The sequence below is a fragment of the Zeus faber genome, assembly GCF_960531495.2.
Source record: "Zeus faber genome assembly, chromosome: 21".
NCBI lineage: Eukaryota > Metazoa > Chordata > Actinopteri > Zeiformes > Zeidae > Zeus > Zeus faber.
In genome coordinates, this window is record NC_137208.1 from 8,310,669 (window position 1) to 8,332,915 (window position 22,247).

The 22,247-nt window shown below is 42.9% G+C and overlaps 2 protein-coding genes across 2 annotated transcripts; both read left to right on the forward strand.

Annotated features, from left to right (window-relative positions):
- Positions 1 to 367: 367 nt before the first annotated feature.
- LOC307246457 (fibulin-1-like) lies at positions 368 to 21,331 on the forward strand (the record flags this gene model as incomplete). The annotated part of the gene is made up of 17 exons (XM_080022366.1): positions 368 to 422; positions 3,342 to 3,450; positions 4,446 to 4,581; positions 5,081 to 5,234; positions 6,274 to 6,363; positions 10,218 to 10,355; positions 11,008 to 11,145; positions 12,852 to 12,995; positions 13,717 to 13,839; positions 13,950 to 14,075; positions 14,676 to 14,795; positions 14,927 to 15,058; positions 16,497 to 16,620; positions 17,445 to 17,783; positions 19,478 to 19,620; positions 20,203 to 20,343; positions 21,192 to 21,331. The coding sequence occupies 17 exons, from the start codon at positions 368 to 370 to the stop codon at positions 21,329 to 21,331; spliced, it is 2,352 nt and encodes a 783-aa protein (XP_079878492.1).
- On the forward strand, positions 6,850 to 10,090 carry LOC307246361 (uncharacterized protein; the record flags this gene model as incomplete). Its single annotated transcript, XM_080022280.1, has 8 exons — positions 6,850 to 6,865; positions 7,078 to 7,215; positions 7,756 to 7,893; positions 8,019 to 8,162; positions 8,634 to 8,771; positions 9,450 to 9,587; positions 9,709 to 9,852; positions 10,035 to 10,090. The coding sequence occupies 8 exons, from the start codon at positions 6,850 to 6,852 to the stop codon at positions 10,088 to 10,090; spliced, it is 912 nt and encodes a 303-aa protein (XP_079878406.1).
- Positions 21,332 to 22,247: the final 916 nt, after the last annotated feature.

A 22,247-nucleotide genomic window follows, 5' to 3' on the forward strand; every position in this document is an offset into this window, starting at 1 on the left:
TGAAATCAGGATGTGTATGAGCACTCATCTGCTAAATCTTTTCATTATAGGCTCTGCGTCAGGTCACTGGACGTGACAAATACTTTTACTTTTCATACTTTTAACTGCATTTAAGAGCAAGCGCTCACATTCTCTCACTCTCGTCGAAATGTCAATGTGGCACTTTCAACCCAAAGTGGCTGAGTGTCGGGGCAGGTCTGAGGAGGCTCCTTCCCCCACCACTGCAGCGCCTCTCGTTGTCATCCCCCACCCCCCAGAGACTCGACGCTGAGAAGCCGCCCCCTGGCGTCGCACACCTCCAGCGGAGCCGCAGACGGCCGGACCCCGACCCCGACCCCTCAGCCCGTCCGACCCGGGAGTCGGCGTGATGGATCTGCGGGCGACCCTGCTGCTGGGTCTGTGCGCGCTGCTGCACGGAGAGGGTGAGATGATGCGGCTCGGCTGCGCGGAAAACCCGCAGAACCTCATCAAATGGCCCCAAAAAATAATGCTTGTTTGCGCGAACCTGATGTGTTTATTTAAGATTTTCTTTGCACCTTTGCGATATTAATGACACTGAGCAGCGATGCGTGTCTTAGATGAGATCGGTGCTTTCTTCATGCGGTGGGCCCTTTACAAAAACTAAGTATAAAATAGAAAAAATAGCGGAGTATAATAAATGATAACCTAGAAGTCGAGTAACACACTATTTCACTGCATCACAATGCTTACTGAGTCAAAGCTGACTAATTCTAAGTGTTATTTAAAGTGGTAATCCATGAGATCGGCTGCGTTGGGTGCATCACACTACAAGTCCCAGAAGCCCATTCAAAACTTTTTTTTTTTCTTTTTTTTCAAACACATTCACTCTATGGGATTAATTATTTTTACAATATATTTTTTAAATCCGATTCCACTACAAAAAAGTCATTTAAGAACCCTGTTAGGCTTTCTATTATGATTTGGACCACTTATAGGACTTTTTTCAATTATTATTTTTTTAAACTTTTTTGAGGTTCTGATTGATTTGGAAGCAAATAAGTGCCATGTTTTTGAATATTTAAAGTGGTAATCCAGGACATCGGCTCTGTTAGGTGGATCGCACCACAGGCCCAGAAGCCCATTCAAAACATTTTTATTTATTTTTTACCGACATCCTCACTCACTATATGGGATTAATTATTTTTACTATAAAAAAAAACCCCGATCGTATTCCAATAGAAAAAGTTATCCAACAATCCTGTAAGGCATTGTATCATGATTTGGACCTCTTATTGAAGATTTTTATTTTTTTTTTTATTTTTGATTGATTTGGAAGCAAATAAGTGCCATAATTTTTTATATAAAGCCACTGAATTTTATATATTCAAATTTAATCTACTTTGAATTTAGAACATTGAAATATTTTCACTTTTATTTCAAAAACTTGATTTAAAATCTGTTTTTTTTGTTGTTTTTTTCCAAATCTAAAGAAATTAAAATCTAAAAGTTCTAGTTGCAGATTCCCATAAAACTGAATTCAGGTTGCTCGAATTCGAGTGGAAAAAGAAGAATTCCATTTGAAAAAATTCAAATACAGCATCACCATGGATAGGCAGGTAGAAGCTATGGAGCCTGAATGCAATCAAACCAACTTCTGTACGGTGGCCCTGAGAGCTCCACGCGCGCACCGCTTTTAAAATACAAAAGCAAAGAATATAATTCTGGAAGAGAATACATTTACAAGGCTAGTCTGCTATAAGTGTCTGTCTGTGTTGCTTGGATGACACTGCAAGTCACAGAATTCCAATTGAAACTGCAAAGATCGCCTTCCGATTCATTCATGAGCTGTTTTTTTCATTGGTCACTTGAACTGGTGCGGATACACACTGTTTCAAAAGCGTCAACTAAATAAATATGTGACCTGCCGCATACTTTAGGGTCATTTGGCGGCTCTCGACTTTTTTTTTTTCGCATCATTTGGAAGTGGAGAATCAGAGCTTCCAAGGGGGAGCTTTAAAATATTTTTAAAGCTATGACTTGTTAATGACAAGGGTGTGGCAAACTGTGATTCTGAGATAATCACCTTCAAAGTTTCCCCCCCACACTTGGCTTTATTCAGCCAGCTCCCAGAATGCAAACGGTTGGAGGACCAACAAAGCCACATGGCTGCTTAACATCCGGCTGAATCGGGCAATCACTGCTTTGTTCTTGTGTTTTGAGGGAATCTTGAACAGCGTCAACAACACACAGCTGGGTTTTTTTGTATTTTAAAAAACTTTTATCCAACAGTAAGAATATACATGTTTTATAAAAGTGGAATTATTTTGGAGTTTAAAAGTACGGACAACACAACAAAATGTAGAGTCAATAATAGGACTCTTGGAAAACCTGAAATCTGAAAATCTGCCACTCACCAACCTCAACGGACTTCATCACGTCCTCATCTTCTTCCGTTGTAGCCACAGCGGGCGTATCGTCGGTCTCCACCTCCATTTCATCGTCACATTGAGGTTGAAATCCGCTGTTTGAAATGTTCTCCAAGTCCGGGATCACATCACATTCAGGGCACTGTCGTTCTCAGCGTCGCTGCAGGAGAACTGACCATCATCGTGGAAAATGAAGTCCAGTATGCGCTGCTAACACTGACTTGGATCTATCGCACTGGTCAGATTAAGGTCCGTGATATGATTTAGATCTTCCTCCATCCGCTTCTCGTCATCCATAACAACACACCGAGATGAAAGTTTTCACAGACAAGTGAAACCGGATCCTCGTCTTGTTTACGGAAGTGACGTCAGTGACGTCAGGATTTCTTCTTCTATGGTGGATGTTGGTACCCGCCCCCTCCACAATGATGTCTCCGTTTGTGTGTAAAAGTAGTACGATTTCACGGTTGAACCCTATCAAAAACGGTGTCACATTGTGACTTCACATCACATGGAATATGGAGGAATGATCTTCACCTGGACTCTCGCTTTAAAGGAAACCACCGATTGGCGTTTTTCAGCGCTGTTCAGAGTCTTGGTAAGTGAACTGCGCTTCCCCATGTAATCTAACGGGAATGTCTAACTCCACGGTTTAACTTTTTTCTACTATTTATAAATCAAACTTGGTTTTGAAAATACGTCGATAGATTGAAAAAAAAAACCACAAAGGAACACAAATCCGGAAGAATCTAATTTTCCTTGAAGAACGCTTTTTTCAACTTATTTGGCTGCTGGTGGAGATTTTAGAAATGCGCGAGACGGTGGGTTTTGCTGCGGTGGGTCACATATGAGATCAATATCAAAAATTTGGTTGTTTTTTTTTTTCCCCTCAAAAAAATCATTTAATGGATTACCACTTTAATCCCCGCTGTGCCCCTGCCACGCTGACCACAGAGCTGGAGCCACCAACTCTGGAGGAGTGCTGTCAGCACGGGAAGGGCCGCGCCCTCCTGAGACAAGACTGTACAACCCTTCCTCTGATCTCCTCCTCCCACATCTGCAGGTAAACTCCGCCCGCTTTCACCTAGAACCACTTTTTTTTTGGGATAGCGGCATGAGCTTATTATAATCTTTGGTCTCAGAAGGGAGCCAGTGAGCGCCGGTCCCAATCGTATCCTTCTGACTTGGACGTCATGGAGGGCAATCTGATCTCCTTCAGGCGACGGAGGGTGATGACACACTGTATTTGTCATGATTCAAATGGTTATTTCGAAGGGAGCCCAGAACCAATATGTCCGACTATAAAAAGAGTTCAACCCAGGCTTCTTGATCAGGTCCAAAAAATAAGCGAAAAACAATATTTTCAGACATTTTAGCTTCTGAACAAAGCTCTCCTGTGTATAATACACGTGTCACGCCAAGGTCGTCGCGTAAGGTTGCACAAAATTATTCCGAAGGAAACAGGAGACTACTCTCCCGAATACAAAACAGGGAGCTGGAAGGCTAAAATTAATAGGGTGCATGTCGGCAACTGATAGCGATGTTCGATGTCTGTGCACCGGAGACGAGCGTCGTTAAAAGCAGGAAATGGCCCGGGGCCCCAAATCATCTCCAAGGCCCTGCAGTGGAGCCTCTCTTTAACACTGTGTTAAAGGGGGAAAATTGCCGCATTGGCCAACTATATAGTCAGTGTGAGAGCTTGAACGCATTTTAACCCTAAAGGGCCCCTGAAGGCGATTCATAATGAAAGAGAGGAACACCTGGACAAGACATGGAGCTCGGAGGAGAGGGGACCGACACACAGACGTCAAGAATGTGAATTGGATATTTGACATTGGCTCCAGAGCGGTGTGATATGTGCAGTTGGGTCGAGTTCATTCCGAGGGTTTCTGTTCCGTCTCGCAGGCATCTCGCTTATTGTTTGGGAGGAGAACATTTCGGTTCTGGATTTCTTGGTTAACGGCGATCTCCTTAAAATGCTGCGCGGAGCAGAGAGGAATCCTTGTGCTAAAATTCAACTTTTTTTCCCCCCCCCCACTCCTCCCACAAACCATCCAGAACAGCCCAAGTCCAGTGCTGTGCAGCGCTGGTTGCAGACACACTGTGCAACAATGGCATCGACATGGCCAAGGACCAAGGGGTCTGCGAGAGGCCCTTCTTCGAAGGAGAGCCCTGGGAGACCGAAGTCTCCAAGGTTGGTCTTCAGGGGCTGACGAGCTTTGCCGGTGCCTCAGGGGGCCGGGGGGGCATGGGCGGCGGCGGCGAAATGTGGAGGGGACAGTTTTGACGGGGGGGGTCCGTGGGGTCCTTCCCCACAAAATTGCATTTGCTCGTGTAGTATGAAATTTGGCTATAGCAGAAAGAGAAAAGATGGTAGGATCGTTCAAGTGGATAGGCTCTCTCTCAGCAAGCACAATTATAATAATAATAATGAACTGATATCTGACGCAGTAAAAGTGAGGAGGAACAAAAGGAATATTTGGGGGACGCTGGCCCCATTCCCTGTGTAACAGTCAGCTCCCATGACCAGAGAGAACAGAAAAACAATCTTACTCCCCCTCCGTACTGTCATCTCTCTCGAAGGACAACGTGCAATAACAACCGCTTATAGTCATAATAAATAGAAATAGTTTCTCATGCTATGAACACTGGCGACAGTATTAGGATTTGTGCTCGGTTCCCCTTCCCTGTAGCTGTGCTGCGACTGCTGCGCGCTGGGGCTGACGGTGGCCGACGGGGGTTCGAGCTGTGACCACGGTCTGTCGCTGGGGAGACGGTGCGAGCACGCGGCCCGAGTCTGCTGCGGCGGCAAAAACAAGGCGGTGGAAACAAAACCCGCCACCCCAGGTAAAAAGCCCGCGCGAGACGCCCCCGCTGTGACTCTCAATGCACCGCGGTGCGTTCAGTGCCGTGCAAACGTAATTCCAGCAGCTGTGACGATTCGGGTTCATCTCTGACCACAAAGGGCACTCGGGTGCACTTGGTATGCGGCAGAAGGGAGTTTATCACGTTGGGGTTCGCGTGCATGAGAGGGGAGGGGCTGCAGTATTTGGCAAATAGCTTTCTCCGTGGCCTTGGTGAGGCGGCTTTGGCCGCGATCGCTGATGGCACAGATATTCTAAGCTGCAGACGCCGCGCCAAGCGGTGACTGAGCTGAGGTGACTTGTTGTGGCTTGCGCCTTTTGTCAACAAGCTGGCAACTATATTTTGGCTTCGGAGACTGGAGCTGAGAACACCCTCTTGGGAAACGCAGCGTGGCCAATTCATCACCAAAGCGAAGGCCACGGTAACGGGTGCATTCAAGACTCCAGCGCCGGGGGGTGGGGTGGGGGATCGAACCGTGTATAAAAATGATATTGTGTTATATATACACATTTACACAACAATCGCATTTTCTGTGTTGCAAAAGAGAAAAAAAAACAAAAAAAAAACCCCAAAAAACAGGATTTGCTTTTCAAGAGCTCCTTTCTTTTGTAGATCCAGCAACTGAAAAACCTTCAACCAGTGTCGCAGAAAAGCCACAGGAGGGAAGAGAGCGCTGTAGAGGTTAGGCACCTTCACACCCTAATAAGCTGATCTCCTCCATTGTGTTAAGTAGGTTAAGAGGCTTAAGCATTGTCTTTGGTTATTCAATTACCTGCACAGTATGGGAACAAGGAGTGTGTGTGTGTGTGTGTGTGTGTGTGTGTGTGTGTGTGTGTGTGTGTGTGTGTGTGTGTGTGTGTGTGTGTGTGTGTGTGTGTGTGTGTGTGTGTGTGTGCGCGCGCGCGTTGGTGCGTGCACGCACGCGCCACTCTTTATGTGGGGACTACTCTTTACTCCTCGTTTGTGTTTTTGCATGAGTCTACAAGCTGTGGAGACATTTTTGTTGGTCTCTTTCTTTTAGAACCCAGCTGCTCCCAGCACTGTGTGGGTGACGGCACTTGCGCCTGCCACGACGGCTACCAGCTCCAAGTAGACAGAGTAAACTGCGAGGGTAAGGCCAAAAGGCCCACGGACTCTTATCAGCCAATGATTTCACTATGGATAGAACACAGTGCCCTGTCGAAAAAAGGTCACTTTTTGTTTGGCAAATAAAAATCCATTGTAGTGAAAATCTTATCCGCCCTTCGGAAATGTATGATTTTTATTTTATTTTTTGCAGTTTGCTCACTTGAACTGAAGGGAATACTGCATTTATGAATCTGAATTACTTGAATTTCCGCCCGGTGATTAATAAAGGGGTATCTTAAAGGGGACCCATTGACCTGATATGAGTGAAGATCCAGCGAATGGATTGCTCATTTTTCGCCTCAAATTTATTCAGAAACAGATTTCGGTGGACTGATGAGGTGAAATCAGTTGAAAGTTTACAGGCTAAACTCGGGGGAACCCGGAAGTGAAGCTCAAACTCCATTGGCTCACAGAACTCGGGGCCTCAGGAGGGCGGCTCCTCCCACTAAAACAGAGCGTCAGGGACATGATGGATTTAGAGGCATGTTGGAATGGCTAGAATGCATAATCTTGGTATTTTCAGCAAAAAGTTCAAAAACATGTTTTGGGGACCTCAGAGACTTATATTAACTTGTGTAAAAAGGAGCATAATTGGGCCCCTTTAAATCCACCTACAATAACAATCTCACTTACCGTATCTTGTCTGACTGCTTCCTTTCCGTTGTGATCGATATGTGACACAAACTCCCTCCCCCAGATGTCAACGAGTGTCTGAGCGGCAACCACAACTGTGTATTGGGTCAGATTTGCATCAACACTGAGGGCTCGTTCCGCTGCCAGAGGGAAACAAGCTGCGGCACCGGCTACGAGCTCATCGACAACGACAACTGCCAGGGTAGTTGGACCAGCATATATTATAGGAGAGCACATCTAACAAAAAGATATCCGGGTTTTTCACTTTTTTTTAAGGGTCATTCTCTTTGATTTATTTTATTTCATTTTATTGTGAAATTAAATAATTAACTGAGTGATTGATTGATTAATCTATTTATTTATTTATTTATTTGCTTGTTTATTTATTTAAAATTTTAATTTGTAACCAAAAAGCAATTGGGGTCATTTCTTGTTTTAATTTTATTTCATTTTTGGTTAATGCATCAATATATTTATGAATGTATTTATTTATTTATCATTTTAATTTAAAAACAATTGGGTAATGTTTTAGGATCATTCTCTTTTTTATTTTATTTACTTTTTTTAATGAATGAATCAATCTATGAATTAATTTATTAAAATTTGTAATTTAAAAACAATTGGGTCATTTTTTTAGGGTCATTCTCACGAAACCACCAGAAGAAAACACCAAAATAATAAAATAGTTAAAAACAACTATGGTAAGTGGGCCATATAGTAGGCATTGTGTACTTTTTTCCAGACATTGATGAGTGCATCCTGGGAACCCATAACTGCGGAGCGGACTTTGTTTGCACCAACACGGCGGGGTCCTTCCGCTGCCACCCGAAGGAGAGCTGTGGGGAAGGCTTCATTCAGGATGCTGTGGGCAGCTGCATCGGTGAGCTGGGAGCCACACACCACCAAACGCTGTAGTTTATGCAGTTATAGCTATTATAATGTTTTTTTTTTGTTTGTTTGTTAGTTTTTTTATATGTTCATTTTTTCCGCTGATCATGTGTTCAGACATCTATGAGTGTGCGATGAACCCCAGCCCGTGCCTTCCCGGTCAGACCTGCATCAACTCAGTGGGATCCTACACCTGTCTCAGAAACACTGTAACCTGCGAACAAGGATACCACCTCAAGGAGGACGGCACTCTTTGCGAGGGTACACATGATAGATCTATATCTCCTGAGATTATGTGTTGATAGTGTGGTAAAACAAATACACAATTCAAGTATTCTTTTTTTTTCATATACTTCATTAATTCTTCTGGGTGAAATTAGTGAAAGTTTACAGACAAAACAAAAATGGAACCCGGAAGTGAACCTAAAACCCCATTGGCTCACAGAACTCGGGGTCTCAGGAGGGTGGCTCCTCCCACTTAAACAGAGCGTCTTGAAGATGATGGATTTAGAGGCATGTTAGAATGGCTACAATGCATAGTCTGGGTGGTATTTTCAGTAAAAAGTTCAAAAACATGTTTTGGGGACCCCAGAGACTTATATTAACTTGTGTAAAAGGGAGCTTAATAGGTCCAGTTTAAATCCACCTACAATAACAATCTCACTTACCGTATCTTGTATGACTGCTTCCTTTCCGTTGTGATCGATATGTGACACAAACTCCCTCCCCCAGATGTCAACGAGTGTCTGAGCGGCAACCACAACTGTGAATTGGGTCAGATTTGCATCAACACTGAGGGCTCGTTCCGCTGCCAGAGGGAAACAAGCTGCGGCACCGGCTACGAGCTCACCGACAACGACAACTGCCAGGGTAGTTGGACCAGCATATATTATAGGAGAGCACATCTAACAAAAAGATATCTGGGTTTTTCAAAAATGTTTTGGGTCATTCCCCCATATTTATTTTATTTCATTTTATTGTTAATGAAATAATTAATTTGGTGATTGATTGATTGATTAATTAATCAATTAATTTATCTGTTTTAATTTATATATTTATTTGTTCATTAATTTATTTAAAGTATTAGTTTGTAATCAAAAAGCAATTGGGATCATTTTTTAGGGTCATTCTCTTTTTAAATTTTATTTCATTTTTTGTTCATTAATCAACCAATTTATGTCTATTTATTTATTTATTTATTTAAATTTGTAATGAAAAAAAATTGTGTTATTTCTTAGGGTCATTCTCACGAAACCATCAGAAAAAAACACCAAAATAATATTATAGCTGAAAACAACTACTGAAAGTGGGTCATATTGTAGGCATTGTGCACTTTAATATTCAAACAAATGATTTCACATTCTCTGGGAATATGTGTATCAATTTATTTGGGATATGATTTATGGTGATTTCATGAGAGTGGCCCTTTAGAGTGTACATCTCTCTATTTTTTAAGTAGAGATCTTGTTTCCATGTATCATGAATCATGTAAGTCCTTTCGGTTTCACACACCAAAACCGATTGTGTGTGTGTCTCTGCTCTTTCCAGACATTGATGAGTGCATCCTGGGAACCCATAACTGCGGAGCGGACTTTGTTTGCACCAACACGGCGGGGTCCTTCCGCTGCCACCCGAAGGAGAGCTGTGAGGAAGGCTTCATTCAGGATGCTGTGGGCAGCTGCATCGGTGAGCTGGGAGCCACACACCACCAAACACTGTAGTATATGCAGTTATAGCTATTATAACATTTTTTTGGTTTGTTTGTTTGTTTTTTCATATTAAATTTTACCGCTTATCATGTGTTCAGACATCTATGAGTGTGCGATGAACCCCAGCCCGTGCCTTCCCGATCAGACCTGCATCAACTCAGTGGGGTCCTACACCTGTCTCAGAAACACTGTAACCTGCGAACAAGGATACCACCTCAAGGAGGACGGCACTCTTTGCGAGGGTACACATGATAGATCTATATCTCCTGAGATTATGTGTTGATAGTGTGGTAAAACAAATACACAATTCAAGCATTTTTTTTTTAGTATACTTAATTAATCCTTCTTGGTGAAATTAGTGAAAGTCTACAGACAAAACACAAAGGGAATCCGGAAGTGAAGCTCAAACCCCATTGGCTCACAGAACTCGGGCCTCAGGAGAGTGGCTCCTCCCACTCAAGCATAGCGCTAGGAACATGATGGATTTAGGGGCATGTTAGAATGGCTAGAATGCATAATCTGGGTGGTATTTTCAGAAAAAAGTTCAAAAACATTGACTGCTTCCTTTCCGTTGCGATCGATATGTGACACAAACTCCCTCCCCCAGATGTCAACGAGTGTCTGAGCGGCAACCACAACTGTGAATTGGGTCAGATTTGCATCAACACTGAGGGCTCGTTCCGTTGCCAGAGGGAAACAAGCTGCGGCACCGGCTACGAGCTCACCGACAACGACAACTGCCAGGGTAGTTGGACCAGCATATATTATAGGAGAGCACATCTAACAAAAAGATATCCCGTTTTTTCTTTTTTTTTTAAATTTATTTTATTTCTTTATTTATTTTATTTTATTTTATTGTTAATTAAATAATTGATTGATTAATTCATCAATCAATTTATTTATTTATTCATTTGTTTGTTTGTTTGTTTGTTTATTTACTTAAATGTTTAATTTGTCATCAAAAAGCAATTGTGGTCATTTTTTGGGTCTCTTTTTTCTAATTTTATTTCATTTTTTTATGAATTAATCAATCTATTCATTTATTTATTTAAATGTATAATTTAAAAACAATTGGGTCATTTTTTAGGGTCATTCTCACGAGACCACCAGAAGAAATCCCTAAAATAATATAATAGTTAAAAACAACTACTGTAAGTGAGCCATATAGTAGGCATTGTGTACTTTAATATTCAAATAAATGAATTCACATTCTCTGGGAACATGTGTATCGATACATTTGGGATATGATTTATGGTGGTTTCATGAGAATGACCCTTTAGAGTATGCATCTCTGTATTTTTTAAGGAGAGATCTTGTTTCCATGTATCATGAATCATGTAAGTCCTTTAGGTTTCGCACACTAACACCGATTGCGTGTGTGTCCCTGCTCCTTCCAGACATTGATGAGTGCATCCTGGGAACCCATAACTGCGGAGCGGACTTTGTTTGCACCAACACGGCGGGGTCCTTCCGCTGCCACCCGAAGGAGAGCTGTGAGGAAGGCTTCATTCAGGATGCTGTGGGCAGCTGCATCGGTGAGCTGGGAGCCACACACCACCAAACACTGTAGTATATGCAGTTATAGCTATTATACCGTTGTTTTGTTTGTGTTTGTTGTTGTTTTTTTATATATATTAATTTTTACCGCTGATCATGTGTTCAGACATCAATGAGTGTGCGATGAACCCCAGCCCGTGCCTTCCCGGTCAGACCTGCATCAACTCAGTGGGATTGTACACCTGTCTCAGAAACACTGTAACCTGCGAACAAGGATACCACCTCAAGGAGGACGGCACTCATTGCGAGGGTACACAGAACAGATCTATATCTCCTGAGATTATGTGTTGATAGTGTGGTAAAACAAATACACAATTCAAGTTTTTTTTTCCATATACTTAATTAATCCTTCTGGGTGAAATTAGTGAAAGTTTACAGACAAAACAAAAAGGGAACCCGGAAGTGACGCTCAAACCCCATTGGCTCACAGAACTCAGGGCCTCAGGAGGGTGGCTCCTCCCACTTAAACAGAGCATCAGGAACATGATGGATTTAGAGGCATGTTGGAATGGCTAGAATGCATAATCTGGGTGGTATGTTCAGCAAAAAGTTCAAAAACATGTTTTGGGGACCCCAGAGACTTATATTATCTTGTGTAAAAAGGAGCACAATAGGTCCAGTTTAAATCCAACTACAATAACAATCTCACTTACCGTATTTTGTACGAGTGACTGCTTCCTTTCCGTTGTGATCGATATGTGACACAAACTCCCTCCCCCAGATGTCAACGAGTGTCTGAGCGGCAACCACAACTGTGTATTGGGTCAGATTTGCATCAACACTGAGGGCTCGTTCCGCTGCCAGAGGGAAACAAGCTGCGGCACCGGTTACGAGCTCACCGACAACAACCTTTGCCAGGGTAGTTGGACCAGCATATATTATAGGAGAGCACATCTAACAAAAAGATATCCCGTTTTTCTTTTTTTTGAGGGTCATTCTCTATTTTTTTATTTTATTTCATTTTATTGTTAATTAAATAATTTATTGATTAATTAATCAATCAATCTATTTATACATTTATTTGTTTGTTTGTTTATTTACTTACATTTTTAATTTGTAATCAAAAAGAAATTGCTGTCATTTTTTAGGGTCATTCTCTTTTTTTAAATTTTATTTCATTTTTTTTTATAAATTAATCAATCTATTCATTTATTTATTTAAATTTGTAATTTAAAAACAATTGGGTAATTTTTTAGGGTCATTCTCACGAGACAACCAGAAGAAAATGCTAAAATAATATAATAGCTAAAAACAACTGCTGTAAGTGAGCCATATAGGAGGCATTGTATACTTTAATATTCAAATCAATTATTTCACATTCTCTGGGAATATGTGTATCAATTCATTTGGGATATGATTTATGGTGGTTTCATGAGAATGACCCTTTAGAGTATACATCTCTCTATTTTTTAAGTAGAGATCTTGTGTATCTCTGCTCCTTCCAGACATTGATGAGTGCATCCTGGGAACCCATAACTGCGGAGTGGACTTTGTTTGCACCAACACGGCGGGGTCCTTCCGCTGCCACCCGAAGGAGAGCTGTGGGGAAGGTTTCATTCAGGATGCTGTGGGCAGCTGCATCGGTGAGCTGGGAGCCACACACCACCAAACACGTAGTATATGCAGTTATAGCTATTATACCATTTTTCTTTATATACATTTTTTCCACTGATCATGTGTTCAGACATCAATGAGTGTGTGACGAACCCCAGCCCGTGCCTTCCCGGTCAGACCTGCATCAACTCAGTGGGATCCTACACCTGTCGCAGGTACACCGTAACCTGTGGACGAGGATACCGCCTCAACCAGGACGGCACCCGCTGCGAGGGTACGCAGAACAGATCCATATCTCCTGAGATTATGTGTTTACAGTGTACAAATACACAATTGAAGTATTATTTTTTTGTATACTTCATTCATCCTTCTGGGTGAAATTAGTTTCTCCGCATTTGACCCGTCCTAGTATCTGATGTATCTAGGAAGAGTTGGCAACCATTTAGGGGCTTCAGTGTCTTGCTCAAGGACACTTCAGCACGCTACCAGGAGGAGCCGGGGATCGAACCGGCGACTTTCTGATTACTAGACGACCCGCTCTTCTCCCTGAACCTATCCTGAAAAGGTTCTTGCACACACTAGAGGAATTCTGTCAATTCTTATACTGGTTGCATGGTCTGTATTCAGTGATATGGAGCGGGCCGTGCAATATTTGCTCCAAACCCCGAGAGATCACATCTTGTTCACCCTTGTTCACCACACCACACCCAGGTGTGGTGTGGTGGTGTAGCGCTTCCACCGTCGCAACTCCTCCATGCGTTGAGTCGGCTGATTCCCTTCATTCGCTGTTGACATGGGGGAGACTTTTTACTTATCTATAGTCCGTGGAATGTCTTATGTGACCAGTTGAAATGGTCCAAATAGCGAGGGTTGCATGCTGGCTGATCACCCAGGCTTGCGTTGCATTTCGGTATGGAGTATATTCGCAACTGTGGTCGGCACTGAATTTCTTTCTCTTTATTTCCTTATTATTCTATCCGCTTGATTTCCTGCAGATGTGGACGAGTGCCGGGCAGGGAGTGTGTGTGGAGGCCACGGCTGTGTCAACCTGGTGGGCACGTACCGCTGTGAGTGCCGGCCTGGCTTCATCTTCAACAGCATCAGCAGGCTGTGTGAAGGTACAGGACGCCCTGCGCAGAAGTTCATGAAGGAATGTGTAAGAAGTTCATGAAGGAATGTGTAAGCCTTGACCCAGTATTGTCTTATTTTTTATTTTATTTTTTTGAAGACATCAACGAGTGCAGGTATTATCCAGGACGGCTCTGTGCCCACAAGTGTGAGAACACGGAGGGATCGTACCACTGCAGCTGCACCCTCGGCTTCCAGCTCGCGCAGGACGGCAGGAACTGTGAAGGTAGACTCATGCCCGGTCTCGCTCCTTCCTTCAGTTCAGCTTCGGACCCGAAAAGAGATGATGGGGCCGCCCCTCTTGGATGGGTGCAAGATGAGAGCTGACTGTGAAGGAAGGAGTCGACGGACAAGGCGAAGTCGATCGTCTTCAGGTTGTGAGCCTGAAACAGTTTGAAGCGTTTGTTTGCACAAATTCACCAATTTCTTTTTTTCTTCAGTATTTGAACACTTACCTGCTTTGCAAGAAACTATCTTTAAAAAATATTTGGATCCTTCATGCCTTAGAAATACGAAAGTTCGTATTTCAGATAATGATTGAACAAAAGCTTTATTTGGGAGTGTATAATGAATTAGTTATAATAACCTATAATCAATATTGTTTGCCCTAATCAATAATAGGTTAATGAATAAAAAAATAAGGAATTTTGTGAACCAGACCGGTGTGGGTTCAAACACACACCCACATAAACACACTCACACTGTTTGAAAATGTTATAAATGACTGTGCTCAATGCAAGGACTGTTTAGTCTCTTCTGAAACCACCACTGGAGTTGCACAGTGCATGTCTCTCTTTTTTTTTTATCCGCTCCTTCTTCTCGCCAGACATGAATGAATGTGAGGCCGGGCCCTGCAGCCAGGAATGTGCCAACGTCTACGGGTCGTACCAGTGCTACTGTCAACATGGTTACCAGCTGAGTGACATTGACGGCATCACGTGTGAAGGTACTCTCACACCGCCGCGGTCGAGGAGGGGTGGACCCATGGTTTAAGTTGTACAATATGTTTATGTATACAGTAGATAGATACTTAGACGCTATTCTCATTGCCCTATTCTTCTTCTCCTCTGTTGTCAGATATCGATGAATGTGCCCTGCCTACTGGCGGTCACGTGTGTTCCTACCGCTGTACCAATGCCGCCGGAAGCTTCTACTGCACCTGCCCCACTGTGGGCTACACACTAGCCCCCAATGGACGAACATGCCAAGGTCAGAAAATAAAATAAACATTATTATCAATAATAAATATAGCTGCAGGCAGCAATACACAGGGTCCAGTTTAGTCGTGTAAGATAGGTATTACAATTTTCTGGGTTCTCTGAAAATGCAGCGCAATTTTCCGAGTTTACCTTGAACGCCGCATCGGCTCCCCCGGTCTGGCGTCTCCTAGTTGCTCGTTTCGCGGAGCAACCGCTATGCGGCCTACACAGTGCAACCCACAGAATGTGAATGGGCAGAGACGGAAACCGGACTTATAACATCGGTTCATGATGTCACATAGCAGCCAGCTCCTGAAACTAATCAAATCGTGTCAACGTTCTTCTGGTTGTGGTAAAATTACGACCGGCTTTGCGTACCGTGCGTGCTGCGGTTCTCTTGTTCCAGATACTTTTGGCCTGTAAAATGAAAGATTGAAAATAAAGGAATCCCAGCGATAAAAATAGATATGCAATATACAAATAATACAATTTATTTGCATGGCACAATTCATACAGGAGATGCAACTCAAAGTGCTCACAGAAAGTAAAACCAAAAAATACAAAAAAAAAAAAAAAGGCAAAGTGCACAAAATTAAACATTAAAAAGATAATACAAAGAATAACATAATGCATGTATAAAAAATAGACAATATCTAAAAATATCTAAAATAAATTTCAAACTCCTAAACTACAAATAAAGTTAAAAAAAAAACTATGTTTTGATTATATTTATATATTTTTGGATTGTCCACTACAACTTTTGTCCAAGCACTCTGTTTTGTAATTTATTTTGTCGAAGCTCTCTCTCTATCTCTCTCTATCTCTATATCTATTAAATACAGACACCTAAAGGAAAACTCAAAACGAAAGGACTGATGACGTTTCACAAGTCCACAAGAACACAAGTACAGACAAGAACGCACATTGAGAAAGGGCCAATGTGTGTCTCTCAAAGTCCAGTCCAAGTGAAGTCATCGTCTGGGGGTGTCAATTAAGACCCCCCTCCCCCATGAAATTCAACTTTTATTGTCATTGCACTGACAGTACATTTGAGTACAAGTACTGAGACTGCGAAATGCAGTCTCTGCATTTTACCATCCTGGTAACTGACGTAGCTTGGAGCAGTGGGCTGCAGTCGGGGTAAACGAGACGTCAAGACGACCCGCTCTGTATCCTGAGCCCAGATGAATAATAAATATTATAATAATAATAAAAGATCGATTTCAAGTTCAGAAAATAGGTTTTGTAGGGAAGTAATAGGTCTGACGTGGGCATTGACCTATTGAGACTTAGTGTTAAGACTTATGCAGTTTTCCTGGGAGATATCATACATGGGGCATAAGCGCATAATAAATATGAAACTTGTCTGTTAAGACGGCTGATTCGCCGTTGTCATTGTTTCGACTGATTTTATTTTTTCATTTAATCTTTTGTTCTTCCACGCTCAGACATTGACGAATGTGCAACGGAAACCCACAACTGCTACGGCACGCAGATCTGTTTCAACGTGCAGGGAGGCTTCCGCTGTCTGTCCTTCACGTGCCCCCAAAACTTCCGCCCGGCATCGGAAAGGTAAGCCACCTGTTTACTGGTTCACATTTGGTCCGGGCGGACCGATCCACCTTTTGCTCTGCATGACGCCTTGTGCTCTCTCGCTCTCTATCCCTCCATCCAAGAGCATTTCTCTCATCATGTTGCTTTTGTGAGGGGAAAACCCCCCCCAAAAAAAAACCCTGTTAAACCACCCGTTCCGAAAACAGGAAACTTACATCATAGTCCCATGTGGCAGAGTGTATTTTTTTTTAACATATTCAGGCAACAGTAACTCATAATATATTTTAAACGTTTTTTCTGTAATTGCCGCAGTACACCCAGAGGTACACTGAAGTGCACTTCACACCAAATCCGTAATCGCATCCTCGTGGACGTTGGATGAACTGCGTCTGTGTTTCGCATCACAAAATATGTCAGGGGGGATAATGGGAGAACTCTTTTTCTCCGTTACGACAGCGCGTCCTTTGATCAGCTGGACGCTGACCATGTTCCATGAATGGGACTTTAGAACTCCCTCGATGTAGTGTTTGCAAAGTGGAATGTGGAAACTCTGCGCCGCAGCGCGCGCGCCACGGATTTTTGGTTCGGTGTGACCCGCGCTTAAGTTGCCGTTAGGGAAGCCAAGCGACTTCCTGTTTCTAGACTCTCTCCACTCAGGAGCAGTTCTCCCGTTGTGACTATTATTATTTTTTATTTTTTCTGTTTTTTCAATGAACGCTCTTTAACTCTAGCTCCAACCCTTTCTCCCTCCGCTACTCTTCCCGCGCCGCCCCTCCCCATTTCCACCTCACATCTATATGAATAATTGTAAGTATCCCATCCGTGCGTTTTTCTCCCTGCAGCCATTGCGAACGCGTAACTTGCGAGTTCACGCGGGACCCTGCGTCGTGTTTCTCGCTGCCGTTGCAAATCTCCTTCTACAACGTGTCCTTCCCCATCAACACCCCCGTCCCCGTGGACATTTTCCGAATGGGACCTTCCAACCCGGCGCCCGGGGACGACGTGTTTCTGGAGGTGGTCTCTGGAGACGCGGAGGGACACTTCAGGGTGCGGCGGCAGGCCCACGGCGGCGTGATCGCGCTGCGTCGTCCCTTGCTCCGGCCCAGGGACTTCTTTCTCACCGCGGAGATGAGGCTGATCCGCCACGGGGGGGTGCACCTCTATGCGGCTGAGATTGCTGTGTTCGTCACCCATGAGCCGCCCGTCCACCCAGCGAGAACCCCGCCTTATTGAAAGTGTGTTTCATTTGGGGGAAAAAAAAAAAAAAAAAAAAAAGCCATGTGGATGAGAGTTTGCGCTTAAAATAAGAAATAAGTTAAAAAGTTAGAAATTGCTTTGTTTTTTCTAATGCAGTTGGGTTTTTTTTATGTTGTCTTTTTATTTCATACATTTCTACAATTGGTATTATTTATTTTTCGATGCAATACAGCAGTATAGATTTTTTATATGTACCAGTAGGTGGCACTAACTAGCCATGTAAAATGTTTGCTGCCTGTTCAATAGTATTATTGACACTGATGCAGAACTTTCTCCCTCATCTTTTGTCCAGCAGGTTTTTACGTTGTATGATTTTTAATTATGTACTTGCAATTAAAAGCACGGGGTGGACAACAATGTATTTCTGCTCTCTGACAACACACACACACACACACACACACACACACACACACAGCGCATATGGATTATTTTTTTGCGCCCATAATAACAGATGTTATCTGGTGTAATACTAATACTGTGTTTGGTGAAATCAACTTTCCCCCGAACGTTGCCCATGAGAGACTGACCCACCATAAAATCAAAGAGCCCTGCCTTCGCGGACGGCAATAAAAATAAGCACGGCATGTAGTCAGGGGCACCTGGGTCCCAGCCAGCATGGGGTCTCCATTAGTGGTGTTGGAACAGCATTACAGTTCAAAAGATGGATGGTGCTTTGACTGTTAGTGTTGGGCAGTTATCAATTAGCCTCCTGTAAATGATACCAAAACAGTAACCAACAGTCGTACATCCCTGACTACATTTCCAGTGTTTAGTTTGTTCCATTCAATGGTTTTTGGGGTTGGGTGCGTACTGTAGACGTGTATGGATGTACGTACATTTCCTCACTGCGGATAATTTGGGCGGAACTTGAATGGACTGATCTTTTTCCAACATCTCATTTGTCTCAACGATCGCGGGCGTCAATACACCACATGGTCCTTCAATATCTGTCAAGAGATCACCCAGTGAGCGAAAGTGATATCCACAGTCAGATCAGGATCAAGAAATTCACAAATATGCTGGACCTGGATGATTAGGTTTTAATCCGACATTGTTGTGTGATCCCTTCTCCTACTCATAGCTTCATTTATCTTTTTTAATATTTCAACCCAAATTACAGAGAAGAAAAAAGAAAAAGAAAAAACATATTGCCCTTTTTTTGAGTAATACCTCAAATACCACACACCAACTTCGGCGGCTTTGGGCACAGATGAAAGACCAGCCCGGACCCACCTGCCTGCTAGTAATTACAAGTCCTCATTCGCTTAATAGCCTTTGAGGGTGTGTTGAAAGCTCTGTCTTCAGATTGGACGACCGGTGCTATGGTGCCACCAGGGTTTGGATTGTCGAGCTCTATGGGTCTATTCAGGTATTGCCAAGTGCTCACACAGCTCCGCCACGGAGCATGAAGGAGAAAAATCCTTGTTTTTAAATAAATGCTGGATTGTGAGAGAGAGTGTGTGTGTAGGGGGGGGGGGGACACACCACTTCTCGGTCTCTGTGCTCTTTGTGCAGAAGAAATGCATCATCATCGCCCGGTCCAACCGTCGTCTCTCTTTTGTCGATAACTTTTCCCCTGTGTCCTGGTCAACCGTCAACCTCTCTGTCATCCTCCCAGAAACAGAAACGATGGCTCGGTCAGTGTGCGCTTTATAAAAGCCTGTCAACCCAATGACATCGACTGTAAGCTGGACCCGACCCACCTGATCACCCACACTGTGCTGTCCCTCCCGACCTTCACGCCGTTCAGTGAACCAGAAGGTACCTGCGTGGTAAAAGGGCAGCTTTGCCGCTTTGCCCATTCCGGGCCTTGTTAAAATATTGGTCCGCGTCACCGATAACCGTTCATGGCGCGGATACGACACTTTACTATTGAGAAACTTACCGCTCTGCTGCGACTTCTCTGCATGAACGCAGTCCACGGGGCTGAAAGTAGTGAAATCTTCTTTTCGAAAACAAATAATTTATTGCATTACAGTCCCCCATCTCTTAATGGTTTTTTTTGTACATTTTATATTCCATTCTATTTAAAACATTTTTTTTTTGCAATTGCCAAGGTACATCCAGAGTGTAATATAGGCTACAACCGGTTGCCAGTTGGAAGTGGCACAATTTCCTGTTACTCGTCTGTTTAGTCTAAAGACTCAATTAAACCCAGATTAACCTGATAAAATGCATGGTTTGTGACGATTTTTTTGAAAACTGCCAGACTATCATGTCAGTACCTCCTTCCAGAAAAGGAGGTTTCACGTGTTTTTTTTGTGTTTTTTTTTTTTTAAGGATTGAATATTCCGAATCGAATGTTGGAATGCATCTTTAATACCAACACGTGTTTGCCAACAGAAGTGGTGTTCCTGAGAACAAATACCCCAGCCTACTCTGATCTTGTCCCTGGTGCCGTTGACGTCCACTTCGACATCATGTCTGGAGACGACCAGTTCCCTTTTGACGTGGTCAGCCGCTCTCACAATGGAATGATTATGGGTAAGAAAAGACTCCCAACCTCTCACTCGCCAATGACTTTTTATTTAAGAGAAAAAAGTAAAATAGCGAAAGGTATATTAAAGGACAATTACGGCAAATTTTGACCTGACCTTAATTGTCCAACCATGTGCAACAGCAAGAGAATCAATTCCAGGGGGAAAAAGGCCAGAATAATTATTCCTTATGTGTCATTTTTAAGCTTGCTTAAAGTGTTTGCCAAGTGTGAACAAAGACGGAATACACACAATTTGCTCATATAAAAATTTGATTTATTGATAATGAATATGTGTATCCAAGGTTAACATCGTGATTTTATAAATGTGACATTTAACACTTAATTTTAAGCCCAGCTCAAAAAAACAAAAAAAAACTTGACTTCTAGTCGTACTATCGGACCGAAACTTGTCGGAAGAGAGATTTGAACACATCCCTGAGCCTCGATCTGACGTGGACACTCCGCATTGCAGCGTGTCATAGGTTTTTGCGTGAAGAATCCGACTCTCCATAGGAATGAATGGACTTCCGGTTTGTTCTTGTGGATTAGGTTTGTGTTTGTGTTTGTGCGTGTGTGTGTGTGCGTGTGTGTATGTGTGTGTGTGTGTGTGTGTGTGTGTGTGTGTGTGTGCGTGCGTGCGTGCGTGGTTAGAAATTGTTTATGACATTTCTGTATAGTTTGCGACATTTGTATATGTGTCTGTTTCTGTGCGCCTGTGTTAGCAATTCTAAACATGTAGTCATGGTTATTATAAGCGGCAAATAACAATCCGAAAAGGAATCAGACGATGTGTTACGTCGTCTGATTCTGAAGATCAAATCCCAACCCTCACAACCAAACTGTTTTCTCTCAGGTGTTGTCCGGCAGGTGAAACACATCATCGGCCCAAAGGACATGGAGGTGGACGTGGCCATGAACTATATGATGTCCAGGGTCTTCTCCCACCGCCACGTCGTCACCATCCATGTCTTTGTCTCCGAGTTCTGGTTCTGAGCTGTAGACAGGCCTTTGACTGGTGTCATTTTTAGATGGTAGATTTTTGGACGGCTGTGGGAAAAAAAAACGTGCATGATGCTACCGACTCATGTCTGTGAAAATGTAACTGTTGCCGTTTTGAATTTTTTTTAGCAGTATTAGACACAACGTGCCCTTTTCAACACATCGGTGACAATGCCGTTGTTTTGTTATAAGCACCATTATCAGTATTACTGGCAGTTATTTAAAGGTCACCAACACCAAAATCTGTTAAATAATTATACATCATTCAAGAGTGTGGTATGGAATAGTCTGAAAGCTTGAGAGGAGCGATAGGAATATCATTAAAGATCCATGAAGTGTCAAAAAGTATGTTAAAGCTCTGTTTTTCAGTGCCACTATTGTTCTGCTACTGTTGTTTAACATATAGGAATAATCTCTTGAACTTGAACTTGAAATGACTTGTTTGCTCCGTGTGTTTTGGGATCATATGTGAAAATGTAATTGTGAATCTTAATTAAATAAACTGTAGTATTGATTCTGACTGAATATCAATAAATACTAACTCAGTGCTACCGATGGCATAACATTGTCATTACATAGCATTAAATCATAGAGACTACTCTGGTATTTTTAAATGAGATGTGCTACCATGAACTGTGCTGTTCATCTAGGCCTACTTGTTGACATAACTGAGGTTTTCATAAAGTGTGTCTTTCTTCTTTTGAAACACCATACCTCCAGTTCAGACAATTTCCGTGCATTCCACTCAAACCGTCAATCCTTGACCAAGTGTTTGGTTCTTCGGGTGCCTAATCTAAAAACTGGAAATTGGCTCGAGGAGGACCGTTCTTACCATCAAATTTCTCCCACACCGAACCTCCTTTCATCACTGCTTTTGCCACGGGCCAATGCAAACACATGGAAAGACCAC